Here is an 18,312-nt window from a genome sequence, read left to right as displayed (position 1 = left end):
ATGAGGGATCGTAGTTTCTTGCTGATACTGATCAGGGATGTCTTCCCCTCTTGGGATTTTACTCTTTTTTCTGTACTACTTTCCTCCTTCTGTTGTATAGCTTGTTTATGTCAGGAGTCCACCAGACTGGTTTCCTTTTTTTGGAGGAGTGAGTCTTGGTTTTGCTTGGGATAGCATGATCCATGCATTCTTGTAGGTGCCCGTAGAATGCACTAGTAAAGGATTTTGCAGCTTGGACAGTGTTATCATTTAGCATGGGGGCTTTGAAACTTTCCACCTCGGTCTTAAGTAATGTGAAGTTTGCTTTTGAAAATTTTTTCATGGTGGTTTCCTTGTCGGGGGGTGGGGGCGGAATGTGGATATCCAAAGTGATTTGTTTATGGTCAGATCTAACCAGTGAGGGGTTTACCTTGCCTATTTGTCTCTCGCATTCCCTGTCCAGACAATTACTTGCATTCATACTGTTTCTTGAGAAGAATAAAACTTTTATTGACTGTTTGCAAACATTTCTATGGCACTTTTACAGCATTCATCATCTTCTTTTGCTGCATCATTGTGACCTCATGGTAGGCCTCAGTTTTTGCCGCCCCTACAGACGTTTTTTTTTTGTCTAGAAGAATAAGCATTCTTTCTTCTATTGATACCATTTTAAACCTTTTTGCCGGGTTTTTTACTTCCAGTCCACTTTCAGACATTCTGTTATGCATTGCTTGTTATACTATTATGCATTGCTTGTTATACTGTTATGCATTGCTTATTATACTATTATGCATTGCTTGTTATACTGTTATGCATTGCTTGTTATACTATTATGCATTGCTTGTTATACTATTATGCATTGCTTGTTATACTATTATGCATTGCTTGTTATACTGTTATGCATTGCTTGTTATACTATTATGCATTGCTTGTTATACTATTATGCATTGCTTGTTATACTATTATGCATTGCTTGTTATACTATTATGCAAATACTTTGTCTCAGCAGTTAGTAGAAGTAAGTGAATTAAGTGCTCACTGCAGCGGACCTTACTCATTAAACAGTCATCTTCCACTCAGGCTAGCCATGCCCCCAGCCCTGAGATAATTTTTGTTGTTTTTATGTCAGACCAAACCTCACTTAACAACATATGCAAATGTAGAATGTAATTTGTTTAGCATTTCTGTTTGCTCTCCTTTAATGCAACAGTGAAGCATTTTAGGCAGTTGTAATCCACTGCTGTATGAAAACGTAGACACATAAACCCATTTCCTGTGTGGTATGCTGAGCAATAGTTTCTTTTACCAAAGTGTACAACACTACATAATTTGAAATGTAATTTGAAACTACTGTCCTTGTACCAATGGCTTGCATAGTCCAGTCCAACATGTGTTACTTTATGGTCAGCTGATGCTTGAATAACAACCCTTAGTTTACAGTCATAAGCAAACCTGGTTAACCAGAGAGATGGGATATTTGCTTGTAGATTACAGAAATAAATACCAAATAGCAGAAGACTCAGTACTTTGACTTGAAAGACACACCCCAAGAACTCCAATATAAACTGCAAAAGTCATTTCTAGATATTGAATATTACCTAAATGAACTTCAACTCATCCTAAACCCAAACAAAACAAAATTAATGATCTTCTCCAACAGGAAATCCAAAGCAAACCCACTTTCTCTCTCCATCTACTCCACTAATGGTACTATAATAGAACCAGTTAACCAAACAAAACTACTTGGTGTCACAATAGATAACAATCTAACATTCAATAAATGCATATCACTCACTGTTAAGAAAGTTCACATTAGACTTAGTGCTCTATATAGGGCCAAACCTTACCTTACTCAAAATGCCAGACTAACCACAGCCAGATCCCACCTCCTATCTACTCTTCTCTGCTGTTTTCAACTTTTCACTAGCCTGCACAAGTCTGATTTACATCTACTTGATTCTTGCTATAACAAAATAGCAACATTTCCTGCTAATATACCCAACAGGACCCATCTTTGCCTTGCTCTTCAAAATTTACACTGGCTTGAATTTCCCCATGTTATTGGTCAATCACCTCACCACTGCCCACTGTATTATCCACAAACCTGAAAACTGCCCTCCACTCTCCAACCTAGTGCAACTAAATACCAACTGCAGGACCCTTAGATCATCCGATAAACTTATACTCAAGGTTACAAAGTCCCATAATTACTTCGGTGACTCTTCTCCTTCAAAGTAGCCAAGCAGTGGAACCTATTACCCCAGAGTATCTTAAACACAGATCGTCGTAGCTTCAAAAAACTCCTAAAGGAATACCTAACTCAACAATGGCTATGCTTCTGTAGTACTCCTGGCTAGTTACTCATGCCTTCGATAAAATGTTTTCTATTCTGCTATCTTCTTGTCTTACTTCTACCAAATGAAAATGCCACAATGGTTTTTAGTTATATATCTAATGAGTTTCATATTACTGTCTGTAATAAGGCTTAAGAAATGTAATGTTTTCTGTTTTACATTCACCTTTTTGTAAATTGTGATTGATGGCAACTGCCAAACTTTTTTGTATATTATTTGTAAATCTTTTAAACATTTTTGTAATCTTTTTGTACTATGTTATGGAGCTTATCTTCCTGATCTCTGCTGAAAACGGGCTACTTGCCCAGCGGGACTCTACCCAGTTAACAAATGTAAACTAAATAAATAACTTATGATATTTTAACTTCCCATGGTAGTACCTGATGCTCTAATCACATGCTAAGTCTTGCATCTAATGTTCTATCTGCTTCACTACATATGGGCTTACGTTTAACAGCTTGTCAATGATACCTGGATGTGGGAGGGTAATGAATGCCTTGGCCAAATCCAAGTAAGCCATGTGCATGCATGACCACCATCAACTGCTTCACTTACTCTTTAGAAGAAGTTTACAAGGTTAGGAAAGCAAGGACCTATGTTTAACAATGCCAACTTGGTGTGTTACAAAGAACTGACTCGTAATATTATTGTTAAGTCTTGCACAATTTATTTATGTATACTTCAGATGAAACAGACCCTTTCAACTTTGCTAGATCCAGTTTTGGCTCCTTGAAATTAATTACATGACCATTGTTTTTAGGAAGTTTTTTTTTTGGTTAGCTGTTAATGGAGTAGCTCTTTACTGGCCATTTAACCTAGACTTTAAAAGCAGTACACCATTTCATTACAAAAAGTAAAATAAGTGTGCTACCCTCATAAATGCCCCCTGCATATGAGTAAAATACTGTGTGCTACTCTCATAAATGCCCCCTGTATGTGAATAAAATACAGTGTGCAACTCTCATAAATGTCCCCTGCATGTGAGTGAAACAGAGTGTGCTACTCTCATAAATGTCCCCTGCATGTGAGTAAAATAGTGTGCTACTCTCATAAATGTCCCCTGCATGTGAGTAAAATACAGTGTGCTACCCTCATAAATGTCCCCTGCATGTGAGTAAAATACAGTGTGCTACCCTCATAAATGTCCCCTGCATGTGAGTAAAATACAGTGTGCTACCCTCATAAATGTCCCCTACATGTAAGAAGTAGCTGATGCCACCCATGAGATGAGGTACCACAAAGTTGCAAGGGTATAATAGGTACAAACCTGGCTGGAAGATGTATGCTAACTGCCCTCAGTAAGAATAATTCTTTCACTTTTATCTCCTGAGTCCGTGAGCTCATATTGTTATATTGTCTATATGAAGTATTTTTTCAGGGGCAGATAAGTGTTGCATTTTAGTTGTATCCCTGCATAAACTGGCAAATTATAAGCATGTTAGCCCTTCTGTAATTCATTTAATACCCCATTTATGAGTGAAAGGGTCTTGTTACAGTAACTGTGGCATTTATTAGCTACCTGCTGGAGGGATTGTTAGAGCAGTTAGTGACCTCAGGTCATAGTCTTTAAAGTGGAGGAAAAATGGACATCTCTGAAGGATGCATTTTGATTTGCAATATGTTAGCTATATATAATAGGAAAGCATTTTTTATTATCAAAACTAATTGTTAAAGCTTAAAGACTATTTAATTCATAGTATTTGTCCAGAAGGTATCAGAGGGACATAAATAATTGCTATTGAGATTTTTATGAGTAGAAGGTAAATGGATGCCTGAAGGATGTGAAGCAAACAATAAAATGCTACAAAAACTAGGGGAACGCAAGAAGAATTTATGATGTAAAATGTGGTGTCACTGAACCACCATTGGCATCATATAATAATTTCAAACATAAGTCGAATGTATGAACTTTTGGGTCCTGCATTCACACCTGTGGTGATACACATGGATTTATCACCTTTTTGTTACTCCTGTGGTGATACACATGGATGTATCGCCTTTTTTGTTACTCCTGTGGTGATACACATGGATGTATCGGCTTTTTTTTACTCCTGTGGTGATACACATGGATGTATCACCTTTTTGTTACTCCTGTGGTGATACACATGGATGTATCACCTTTTTTTACTCCTGTGGTGATACACATGGATGTATCACCTTTTTGTTACTCCTGTGGTGATACACATGGATGTATCACCTTTTTGTTACTCCTGTGGTGATACACATGGATGTATCACCTTTTTGTTACTCCTGTGGTGATACACATGGATGTATCGCCTTTTTGTTACTCCTGTGGTGATACACATGGATGTATCGCCTTTTTGTTACTCCTGTGGTGATACACATGGATATATTGCCTTTTTGTTACTCCTGTGGTGATATACATGGATGTATCACCTTTTTGTTACTTTGTTACTTCCCTGTTGGTCTGAAGCTAGTGAAGCATGAAAGCACCATTCACTTTCACGAGTAGAATGTCAGATGCAGGCAAGTGACCAGAAGGCTAGGTGGGTGAGAAAATCTTGAGGTGAAGGCTTAGTGCTGGCCAGGGCTACGCTAGCAGCTAATTACTAGTAACAATGGCTGTGACAAAATAAGTGTGAAAACACATGTGAATCGTGAAAATGTACTCACCGATACACAAAATAAGTGTGAAAACACATGTGAATGTGTACTCACTGATATATGCCACATAGGTTAAACAGCAGCAGGAAACATAAAGATAAGCCACAGGACATGTTCCTGCCATCTGCACTGACCTAAAAGTGGCACCTTGGCCTCCACATGTGAATGGAAGTGCTAGACAATTTGTGTAGCAACATTTATGTTGCTATTCTTGTGTAAATGTGTGCATCAGGCTAATGAGCCATAGCAGCCTTAACACAGTGATACATTTAGAACGGTCAGTAAGTGGACGAGTAACTGTCTCTGACAGATGCATGTCTGAAGTACACAGTAAAATAATTCCTGGGTTGTGATTCACAAACTGATGGACTCTTGTACTTGACTTAAACTTGATATATTTATCTCTAGAAACACATTTGCCATCACAGTGTAGTGAATAACTCTATAGCCTAATTTTCACTTTCACCATTATGAGTGCATCCTGCACGAGACACATAATTGGGCAGACTACTAGCCTTGTGAGTAGTTAAACATCAGAGGCATGAGTGATGCATTACTCATACTGCTTAGGAGTGAGACTAGGGCAAACCTAAGTCTTTACCTACTAGAACATCTACTCAGGTAAAGGAGTACCATGAATTAAAGCTTTACTGTACATTAGAAATTCATGTCTTAATTCTCTAGCCCCATTTTTAACCATAGTAATCCTTGAAACTTTTTTACATGGCCAGTACATGCTGTGTGCTCCATAACATTTCATTTCAGCTGTTCTTATGAGATTGAGAGGAGGCAATAACAAATGCAACCACGGTTGTCATTCTAGAAATGTTTACATGCAATTAGATTCTGTCCTGACCATGCATATACCGCAGGGAAGGTACATAATAAATTTAAGCAGCAAGTGATGTGGGGTTAATGAGTTTGGTAAGGAGGGATATTAATGCACACAGAAAGGCATCTTGAGGAAACACACTACATACTAAACAGTAACCATAATGGAGCAGATTACCTGCATAATGCAATTCTAACACTGACTCTTGTATATCTTTGTGCAGACAGAGCATGTCCCACCTTATGATGTTGTACCTTCTATGAGACCGTTCATCCTAGTGGGGCCTTCTCTAAAAGGATATGAGGTAAGGCTACATACTGAATGAGGAATGCAGATGTTGATGTATGTATGTATTTATTTATTGAAAATTTCTTGACCTGAGTAAAGTGGGGATCCATAGAACAATCTGTTTCAAGGTCAGCTCGGAATAAAAAAACATACATCATTATTTACAATGAATAAACAGCAGAATTAAAATACTGAGATCGTACATAATACAGTGCTGAAGGAAATGACACCCACAGAAGATGAGGGCGGGAAAGGAAAGAAGTAGAACCAGTAAAAAGCTGACAGAAAAGCATCTTAGCTTGATGTGCAGGAAAGTAACAATTAAAAATAAGCCAAAATAAACTCACAGCTCTGGAGTTTTCCATAGCAGTGTCCACATGTACTGCTAACATCTGAGTATCAAGAGTATGTCAGAGCACTACAAGATATGAGAAAATATCAGTTAAACAATATGATGTGCTCATCTTTAAAGTGCGATAATATCATCTGTAATGACCATATAAAGAGGAAGGTGATGGTATAACTTTACTATTTCTCAGTATCTACAGCAATCTAACACCAACATTCAGTTCATCAAAGCTTCTTATTGTTTTCCTCAAAATAAACAGTTATAAACAAATATAAACAAATATATATTACTGTCCTTTACACCCCTCCTGGTAACAATACAGCTATACTGGGAGATATCCTACACTGGTATGTATCACTGTCCTTTACATCCCTCCTAGTGACAATACAGCTACACTGGGAGATATCCTACACTGGTATGTATTACTGTCCTTTACATCCCTCCTGGTAACAATACAGCTACACTGGGAGATATCCTATACTGGTATGTATTACTGTCCTTTACATCCCTCCTGGTAACAATACAGCTATACTGGGAGATATCCTACACTGGTATGTATTACTGTCCTTTACACCCCTCCTGGTAACAATACAGCTATACTGGGAGATATCCTACACTGGTATGTATCACTGTCCTTTAGATCCCTCCTGGTAACAATACAGCTACACTGGGAGATATCCTACACTGGTATGTATTACTGTCCTTTACATCCCTCCTGGCATCCCTCCTGGGGACAGAACAGCTATACTGGGAGATATCCTACACTGGTATGTATTACTGTCCTTTACATCCCTCCTGGTGACAATACAGCTATACTTGAAGATATCCTACACTGGTGTGTATTACTGTCCTTTACATATCTCCTGGTGACAATACAGCTGTACTGGGAGATATCCTACACTGGTATGTATTACTGTCCTTTACATCCCTCCTGGTGACAATACAGCTATACTGGAAGATATCCTACACTGGTATGTATTACTGTCCTTTACATCCCTCCTGGTGACAATACAGCTATACTGGGAGATATCCTACACTGGTATGTATTACTGTCCTTTACATCCCTCCTGGTGACAATACAGCTATACTGGGAGATATCCTACACTGGTATGTATTACTGTCCTTTACATCCCTCCTGGTGACAATACAGCTATACTGGGAGATATCCTACACTGGTATGTATTACTGTCCTTTACATCCCTCCTGGTGACAATACAGCTATACTGGAAGATATCCTACACTGGTATGTATTACTGTCCTTTACATCCCTCCTGGTGACAATACAGCTGTACTGGGAGATATCCTACACTGGTATGTATTACTGTCCTTTACATCCCTCCTGGTGACAATACAGCTGTACTGGGAGATATCCTACACTGGTATGTATCACTGTCCTTTACATCCCTCCTGGTGACAATACAGCTGTACTGGGAGATATCCTACACTGGTATGTATTACTGTCCTTTACATCCCTCCTGGTGACAATACAGCTATACTGGGAGATATCCTACACTGGTATGTATTACTGTCCTTTACATCCCTCCTGGTGACAATACAGCTATACTGGAAGATATCCTACACTGGTATGTATTACTGTCCTTTACATCCCTCCTGGTGACAATACAGCTATACTGGGAGATATCCTACACTGGTATGTATTACTGTCCTTTACATCCCTCCTGGTGACAATACAGCTATACTGGAAGATATCCTACACTGGTATGTATTACTGTCCTTTACATCCCTCCTGGTGACAATACAGCTATACTGGGAGATATCCTACACTGGTATGTATTACTGTCCTTTACATCCCTCCTGGTGACAATACAGCTATACTGGGAGATATCCTACACTGGTATGTATCACTGTCCTTTACATCCCTCCTGGTGACAATACAGCTACACTGGGAGATATCCTACACTGGTATGTATTACTGTCCTTTACATCCCTCCTGGTGACAATACAGCTATACTGGAAGATATCCTACACTGGTGTGTATTACTGTCCTTTACATCCCTCCTGGTGACAATACAGCTATACTGGGAGATATCCTACACTGGTATGTATTACTGTCCTTTACATCCCTCCTGGTGACAATACAGCTATACTGGGAGATATCCTACACTGGTCTGTATTACTGTCCTTTACATCCCTCCTGGTGACAATACAGCTATACTGGGAGATATCCTACACTGGTATGTATTACTGTCCTTTACATCCCTCCTGGTGACAATACAGCTATACTGGGAGATATCCTACACTGGTATGTATCACTGTCCTTTACATCCCTCCTGGTGACAATACAGCTATACTGGGAGATATCCTACACTGGTATGTATCACTGTCCTTTACATCCCTCCTGGTGACAATACAGCTATACTGGAAGATATCCTACACTGGTGTGTATTACTGTCCTTTACATATCTCCTGGTGACAATACAGCTATACTGGGAGATATCCTACACTGGTATGTATTACTGTCCTTTACATCCCTCCTGGTGACAATACAGCTATACTGGGAGATATCCTACACTGGTATGTATTACTGTCCTTTACATCCCTCCTGGTGACAATACAGCTGTACTGGGAGATATCCTACACTGGTATGTATTACTGTCCTTTACATCCCTCTTGGTGACAATACAGCTATACGGGAAGATATCCTACATTGGTATATATTACTGTCCTTTACATCCCCCTGTGACAGTACAGCTATATGGGAAGATATCCTACATTGGTGTGTATTACTGTCCTTTACATCCCTCCTGTGATAATACAGTTATATGGGAAGATATCCTGCATTGGTGTGTATTACTGTCCTTTACATCCCTCCTGGTAACAATACAGCTATACGGGAAGATATCCTACATTGGTATGTATTACTGTCCTTTACATCCCTCCTGGTGACAATACGGCTACACTGGGAGATATCCTACACTGGTATGTATCACTGTCCTTTACATCCCTCCTGGTAACAATACAGCTATACTGGGACATATCCTACACTGTTATGTATCACTGTCCTTTACATCCCTCCTGGTGACAATACAGCTATACTGGAAGATATCCTACACTGGTATGTATCACTGTCCTTTACATCCCTCCTGGTGACAATACAGCTATACTGGGAGATATCCTACACTGGTATGTATCACTGTCCTTTATTTCCCTCCTGGTGACAATACAGCTATACGGGAAGATATCCTTCATTGGTGTGTATTACTGTCCTTTACATCCCTCCTGGTGACAATACAGCTACACTGGGAGATATCCTACACTGGTATATATCACTGTCCTTTACATCCCTCCTGGTGACAATACAGCTACACTGGGAGATATCCTACACTGGTATGTATTACTGTCCTTTACATCCCTCCTGGTAACAATGCAGTTATACTGGGAGATATCCTACGCTGGTATGTATTACTGTCCTTTACATCCCTCCTGGTGTCAATACAGCTATATGGGTAGATATCCTGCATTGTTGTGCATTACTGTCCTTTACATCCCTCCTGGTAACAATGCAGTTATACTGGGAGATATCCTACACTGGTATGTATTACTGTCCTTTACATCCCTCCTGGTGACAATATGGCTACACTGGGAGATATCCTACACTGGTATGTATCACTGTCCTTTACATCCCTCCTGGTGACAATACAGCTACACTGGGAGATATCCTACACTGGTGTGTATTACTGTCCTTTACATCCCTCCTGGTGACAATACAGCTACACTGGGAGATATCCTACACTGGTATGTATTACTGTCCTTTACATCCCTCCTGGTGACAATACAGCTACACTGGGAGATATCCTACACTGGTATGTATTACTGTCCTTTACATCCCTCCTGGTGACAATACAGCTATACGGGAAGATATCCTACACTGGTATGTATTACTGTCCTTTGCATCCCTCCTGGTGACAATACAGCTATACGGGAAGATATCCTACACTGGTATGTATTACTGTCCTTTACATCCCTCCTGATGACAATACAGCTATACGGGAAGATATCCTACACTGGTATGTATTACTGTCCTTTACATCCCTCCTGGTGACAATACAGCTATACGGGAAGATATCCTACACTGGTATGTATTACTGTCCTTTACATCCCTCCTGGTGACAATGCAGCTATACGGGAAGATATCCTACACTGGTATGTATTACTGTCCTTTACATCCCTCCTGGTGACAATACAGCTATATGGGAAGATATCCTACACTGGTATGTATTACTGTCCTTTACATCCCTCCTGGTGACAATACAGCTATACTGGGAGATATCCTACACTGGTGTGTATTACTGTCCTTTACATCCCTCCTGGTGACAATACAGCTATATGGGAAGATATCCTGCATTGGTGTGTATTACTGTCCTTGACATCCCTCCTGGTAACAATACAGTTATACTGGGAGATATCCTGCATTACATATCCATAATATTTCCACATGAAAATATACTGCTAGGTGATGTGAATGCCAATTGGTTAGATATAAATTCTAAATCCCTAAGCGTGCATTTGGACCATTTCTCCCTGGGCCTCCACTGAAAATTGGCTCATTCCAAGTCAGACTTTCCTGGCAAGCAAATGTTAAGTAAATAAATCTAGCATGAAGTTATAAGGTGTCTCACAACTAATTAATCGACCCGCACATTATAGCAAGACATCAAATTCTCTATTAGACTGGATCCTAGTATCACACCCTAGCAAATATAGGATCAATGTCAGACTCTCTCAGTGATTATCCCCCAGTCTGTATGACCAGACATCTCACACATCAAGGTAAACAGCATATTTATAAAACAACATGCAACATTTCCAAGTTTAACCCAGAAATGTTCATTACTACACCATCATCTATTAACCAGAACTTCCTAAAAATCCTCCCCTTAGATGATACTGTAAATTAACTCAATACAACTTTCCCAAATATCCTAAATAGCCTTGCACCTCCTAGAAGGAAGAGACTAAAAACAAATAATGCAATTTGTCTCTCCAAAAAAAGCAAAATACTAATGTAGGATAGACAAAAGCCATTGAACGAATTGGAAAAATATAAAGCACCTCAGTATCTTAAACATTTTAGAATCCTTTGCAATCATACTAAAAAGCAAATAAACAAAGGCAAAACAACTATACCATAATAACTTTCAGAATAATGCTAAGCAAAACCCTAAAAATGTTGGACATCCGTTAAAAAATGTGCATTTACATAGCAGTCACCAAAGCCATAGATGAGGGTAAGGTGGTTCACACAGCTTATCTAGATCTTGCCAAGGCTTTCGACACCATCCCCCACTCTGGAATTATAAATAAGCTCACTAAACTAGGTATAAATCCCTATGTCACAAGATGGGTTGCCAACTGGCTCATGGACAGAACCCACACTGTGAAAGTAGCAGACTCCAAATCCGACTTCAGACCAGTGACAAGTGGAGTACCACAGGGTTCAGTCCTGGGTCCTCTCCTGTTTGGTATCTACTTCTCTGAAGTGCAGGCTAACACAGAAGGTCTTTGGCTAACAAAGTTTGCAGATGACTGCAAACTAGGAGCCATAATTGAAGCTCCTAATGATGTGGACATACTACAAAAGGGCCTCACTGAGACAGATGCCTGGTGTCAAAGCCATGGCCTGAAGCTCAATGCCAAAAAGTGTATTGTCATCCCCTTTGGTAAAAACTCTGTACCCATGAACTACCACTTAGCTGGTAGTCTACTTAATGCCAAAAATGTGATGAGACCTTAAGACACAGGTGGACAGTAGTCTCTCCTTTGATAATCACATCGCCACAGTGGTCAGGAAATCCTTCTATGTGGCTCACCTCATCACAAAAGGTTTCTCATCGAGAAAAAAAGAGGTCATTGTTCCACTCTACTCATCACTCATTAGACCCATTATAGAGTACAACACTTCTTTTGGTATGTACCTCACAAGACATCTACAACAACTGGAAAGGCCACAGCAATACCTCACAAAGAGGATTACTGGCCTCAAACAGATGCCCTACGCAGACCGTCTAAAAAAACTCCAGCTGTACTCCGTCACATATCGTATACTCAGAGGCAATCACTGGCTAACATACAAAGCTAGGTCAAGCCCAGAACTTTTGGACATGCTCCACTTAAATAAATCCCAATCCCTCTGAGCTACATGCTGTAGGAACCTAAACCTTATCACCACAATAAACAGAATATGCTGGAGGGATAGATTCCTGTCCCAGAGACTTCCCATACTCTGGAACAGACTACCTATCTATGTCAAACAGAGCTCCTCATTAGCACTCTTCAAAAAAAATCTTGATGATTGGATGGGAGATAGGAAATTCACCCCGGGGATCACTTCTGTGGCTCTGCTCGACAGGGGCACAGGAAAATAATTTTCTTGGGTGGCGAAAGCCAGGGTACATTTTTGGCTAGGCTTATATAGGCTCTAGGGCCAACAGCCTAGTACCCTCCTATGAACCTATGAACCTATCCTTGCAAAAAATTCAATGCAAACCTCTCTCACCATAACTCACTACTCAAAACTGCAATACAGTTCAGCACTTATTTTATAGATAGTATGGCATCTCTAACCAAGGACTCCCCAACATCTAACCCCAACCCTACCCAGCAGCTACATATCACTATATCCACTTTCATCTTCAAGCATGTGCCCACATCCTATATAAAACTACTCTTAAACTTAAACCATGCATTTCTTCAGCTGATGACCTTCCAAGTGAGTCCGCATAAATAGCAGCCAATAGCATTGTTTATCCTGTCTCAATCCTTATAAATAGGTTAGTCCAGGAATACCATGTTCCCTCTCTCTAGAAAAAGACACACATTATCCCTCTGCACAAAGGAGGAAATTCCACAGTCATGAATAACTTTAGACCAACAGCAATCATCTCTCCTCACCAAAGTACTGGAAAAATGTATTCAAAAACAATTGCTACACTATCTCCAGCAGGAAGAACTCTTATCCCCTACACAGCATGGCTTCCATCCTTCCCATTGTACTAACACTGCCAGTAAAGCTAGAGATAATGACAAACTAGTCTCCTCCTTATTTCTAGTCTTCTCATAGTACTAGCACTGCCCTTCTAACTTATATAGATACTGTTAATAAAGCTAGAGATAATGACAAACTAGTCTCCTCATTTGTAGTCTTCTCATAGTACTAGCACTGCTCTTCTAACTTATATAGATACTGTTAATAAAGCTAGAGATAATAACAAACTAGTCTCCTCCTTATTTCTAGTCTTCTCATACTACTAGCACTGCCCTTCTAACTTATATAGATACTGTTAATAAAGCTAGAGATAATGACAAACTAGTCTCCTCCTTATTTCTGGACTTGTCTAAAGCCTTCGACAGTTTGTCACAGTGAGCTTCTACTTTAAATGTCTTCACTAGGTTTCTCTCAGCCCACCCTTTTGTGGTTCAAAACCTACTTGTCCAATAGGAATCAGTCAGTAAAATGGCACTGCATGGTCTCTCCTTACCTCCCAGTCAGCACTGGTGTACCACAAGGCTGTGTCCTTCATCCCGTCCTCTTTAACATTTTCACCAACACTCTCTCTACAACCACACAACTGGCCACCCTAATACAATATACAGATGTCTCTGCTCTCATTTGCACATCAGACCACATGGTACACCTCCAAAAAATTACTCAGGAAGCTTTAGCAGCCACTGAAACATGGCTTCATAACTCACAACTCATGCTCAACCCAAGAAAGATCAAACTAGTACTTTTTCCCCAAATCTCTCTCTTATGAAAAAAAAAACTAAATTTAAAGTCATCTCACTTGATAATACAACCATCGAAGTCAGTTCTCATATCAAATTATGAGGCGTAATAATGGATGATGAGCACATATTTGACCTGCATATAAAAAACTGCATAAGAAAGAAATCATGAAAAACTAGGGATGCTTTATAGAGCAAAAACGTTTTCACAGACACAACTAAAACTACACCTGGCACTACTTATCTGCTTCCCACACTTCTTTACGGTTCTCCCATCCTTACTAACCTCCAGGCTTCACAAAAATTAAATCTTGAACAGCGCTATACCCATTTGAAAATCACCAGTGTATAGAACTAAAAAGTCTAAATTGGTTAGAACTGCCTCACCAACTATCATATACACAACTTCTTACCACCTAAAAAATTATCCAGCATCCAAATGCCTGTCCAGCACTACAAAAATATTCTACACATCTCTGTTCACAGTCGGTCATTGGGATCCAGTGACCAAAACCTCCCTGTCTACAAACCTATCAAACCAGCTGGGCATTGTCTGTACTCGTACAAGGTTGCTAAGGCATGTAACTCCTTATCTGTATCCATCAGGTCAATACCCCCCCCCCTCCCATCTTTCAAAACAACTCTGAAAGACTTCCTAGCTGTTCTTGCTTAAATGCAGGACAAAGTATATCCCTAAATGTGAACAAGTACCTTTTCATTCCTTAAACGTCATTACTCTCCCTTCTTCACCCCCTTACTTTCTTTCTAAATATACCATAAGCCTGTTTTTCTTCACATTGCAGTTCCTATTTGTATCAGATTAACTTACCTTTAATTTCTCTGAAAACTGTCTAAAATTGCTACAGATATTAAATGATTGTCATATACTTTGTATAGATTCTTAAACAATGTTTTTTATATTATCACTAATTTATTATAATTATTTAAACTGCAGATGTCTGTGTTTTATTTTTGAAGACTGTAAAATTGTTTTGCCACTAACCTGCCACATAGATCTGATCACCGCATTGCTCTTCTCCAATTAAAATGGCTAGAATTACCTACCCTGTTACCCCACACTCAGATTACAACTGCCCATACCATTGTTTACCAACCTGATAAATGTCCAGCACTCCCCAGACAACAGAACTCTATTATCTACTGACCAATGCCTGCTAAAAGTCATTAAATCAAATAACAGTTTTGGCAGTTCTCTCTACTCCAATACTGTCTCCAAAGCCTGGAACTCTATTCCCCAACACATCATCAGCCCCACCAAGTCATCCAAGTTTTAGCAACTCCTCAGAGCATACTTAGCTGATAATTGGCTTTGTTCATGCACTACCCGTGACTGAAACAAAATGACTCCCTTTCATTCTCCACTCATTATCGTGTCTCTCATGTATTCGTGTATTCTCATGTCTGTAATCCAGACGTTTCTCTGTTCTGTCCCTTCACTGTCACCTTATTCTCATGTCTGTAATCCAGACGTTTCTCTATTCTGTCCCTTCACTGTCACCTTATTCTCATGTCTGTAATCCAGACGTTTCTCTGTTCTGTCCCTTCACTGTCACCTTATTCTCATGTCTGTAATCCAGACGTTTCTCTATTCTGTCCCTTCACTGTCACCTTATTCTCATGTCTGTAATCCAGACGTTTCTCTGTTCTGTCCCTTCACTGTCACCTTATTCTCATGTCTGTAATCCAGACATTTCTCTGTTCTGTCCCTTCACTGTCACCTTATTCTCATGTCTGTAATCCAGACGTTTCTCTGTTCTGTCCCTTCACTGTCACCTTATTCTCATGTCTGTAATCCAGACGTTTCTCTGTTCTGTCCCTTCACTGTCACCTTATTCTCATGTCTGTAATCCAGACGTTTCTCTGTTCTGTCCCTTCACTGTCACCTTATTCTCATGTCTGTAATCCAGACGTTTCTCTGTTCTGTCCCTTCACTGTCACCTTATTCTCATGTCTGTAATCCAGACGCTTCTCTGTTCTGTCCCTTCACTGTCACCTTATTCTCATGTCTGTAATCCAGACGTTTCTCTGTTCTGTCCCTTCACTGTCACCTTATTCTCATGTCTGTAATCCAGACGTTTCTCTGTTCTGTCCCTTCACTGTCACCTTATTCTCATGTCTGTAATCCAGACGTTTCTCTGTTCTGTCCCTTCACTGTCACCTTATTCTCATGTCTGTAATCCAGATGTTTCTCTGTTCTGTCCCTTCACTGTCACCTTCTTTTCCTTTATCTCTTCCCTCTAACAATGCTCTTCACACTTTCAGCTCTCCACTACTTATCTGTTTCTCATTAAATTCAGTATACGCTGTATGGCAAAACTGCTTTTCTCTTTGTAGAATCTAAGTTATTACATTTCATTATTGCACCTTTTGGACCATGGATTTCCATGGCTTAGGTCTCACTTTTAATTAATTTAAAGATGAACTATGTAAATTTCTGTATGATGTACCTATGTAAGTTATTTAAGCAACAGCCAATGACGTGGTGTGGTATATTGAAGACTTACCCACGGTTGGCATGGTTTAATCATGAGGGTGATGCCCAAGCAGTTAAATAAAGCCAACCATGGCTAAATTTCAATATACTACAACCATGGAGTCGATTATTGCTATTATACAATGACATTATTTAAGAAACATAAATACTTTTCTTAAATAATGTCTTTGTATAACAGTGCATTACTGTTCTTCCTCTGGTAGTGGTATACTGCTTCCTTGTGTTGATATACTGCGCATGCATATGAGGCTTGCATTCGTCCACATACTCAGTACATCAATGCTTTGAAATGGAAACAACGGAGAAAAGAAAGTCTCCATTGCTCTGTTTTTTTTTTTTTTTCATTTAAAAAAAAAAAAAAGGTTTTGGAAACTTTATAACAACGGAAAAAAGTCGGGACAACCGGACCTTTTTCCACTGGTATATTCTAGGATTAAAACAGGTATGCTGGCCAATCAGCATGCACATTTTGTAATATTAATGGTGGGGGGTTTTCTCCCTGGGCCTCTGCTGAAAATGGGTTATTACCCCAGTCAGACACCACCGGTAAACAATTGTTAAATAATTAATTAATTCTTCATAAAATGTTTTGTAATAATTTGGAGCTTTTCTCCCTGGGCCTCTGCTGAAAATGGGCTTCTACTCAGACAAACTTTCTTGGTAATCGAATGTCAATAAATAAATGAATTAATTAATTAATTAATCAAGAGTGAACAGACCTCAGCTGATTGCAATCAAAAGTATGTTGTAACACAAGAACAGCATCCGGTCCTGATCACAGAAAAGTAATGCCAGAAGATGCCTTCTCACCAAAAAAAAAAAAAATCATTAACCTAAAAGTTTACCAAAGATGCACTCCACAGATGTTCTGAAGGAGTAAGACATGTTTACACATGCATTTGTTAACCAACTAAGCTAAGTGGACACAAGTGTCCTGTTTTAGGGGAATTGTGTCTAGTTAGTCACACAGTAGGCAAACAGAGGTGGAAGGAATCAAACCATGTAATCTTTGGTTACAGAAAGCATTTCATTTTTGCACTAACTGCCACACTAGACTCATGGATAAGGGAATCGCCTGAAAATCATATAAAATGTTTCAGTAATGTGGACACTCTTATGATAACATGTATGCAAAATGTTGTTTTCATAACTTTATTTTCAGCTTCTATCCTGCACTCTTAGATTCACATAAGCTGTAGAATACTCAGTGCTAAACCACATTCCACCTGGACTTTGCAGCTTAGATATAAGTGTACGTTGTATAGCTGAGGGGCATTCAATTAGTCAGATGTGCTTTACAGGAACTGACAAAAGGGTCTGCAACATTGTATCAGCTTTACAGGAACTGACAAAAGGGTCTGCAACATTGTATCAGCTTTACAGGAACTGACAAGGGGGTCTGCAACATTGAATTAGCTCCACCGAAGATTGTTTAAAATGCAGAAAAAATGTGATGAAGTAAGCAGGACAGACTTTGGAAAAGCAACTAAGTCTTGTTTTTCAGTGAAATAAATGGTGATGGATATGCCCATAATGTGCGGTCAACTTAAATTGTTTTAGGCTACCAGAAAATGTGTTTCTAGTAAAATGATTTATTAAAACTGTTTTTGGATATTTTTGATGA

General features: G+C 39.4%; 1 protein-coding gene across 7 annotated transcripts in view; it reads left to right on the top strand.

Moving 5' to 3' along the window:
* Nucleotides 1-18,312, top strand: part of CACNB1 (calcium voltage-gated channel auxiliary subunit beta 1) — a 2,104,836-nt gene that overhangs the window by 1,788,422 nt on the left and 298,102 nt on the right. For all 7 annotated transcript variants that reach the window (XM_044055375.1, XM_044055374.1, XM_044055371.1 and 4 more), the window contains one exon: nt 6,014-6,094. In XM_044055375.1, coding sequence (XP_043911310.1) covers nt 6,014-6,094 — 81 coding nt within the window. The remainder of the gene's footprint in view (nt 1-6,013; nt 6,095-18,312) is intronic.

The sequence above is a fragment of the Protopterus annectens genome, chromosome 13.part0, assembly GCF_019279795.1.
Source record: "Protopterus annectens isolate FY-2018-M chromosome 13.part0, PAN1.0, whole genome shotgun sequence".
Classification (NCBI taxonomy): Eukaryota; Metazoa; Chordata; order Ceratodontiformes; family Protopteridae; genus Protopterus; species Protopterus annectens.
Note: the sequence above shows the minus strand (reverse complement) of the source record. Positions and strands in the feature narration are given on the sequence as shown.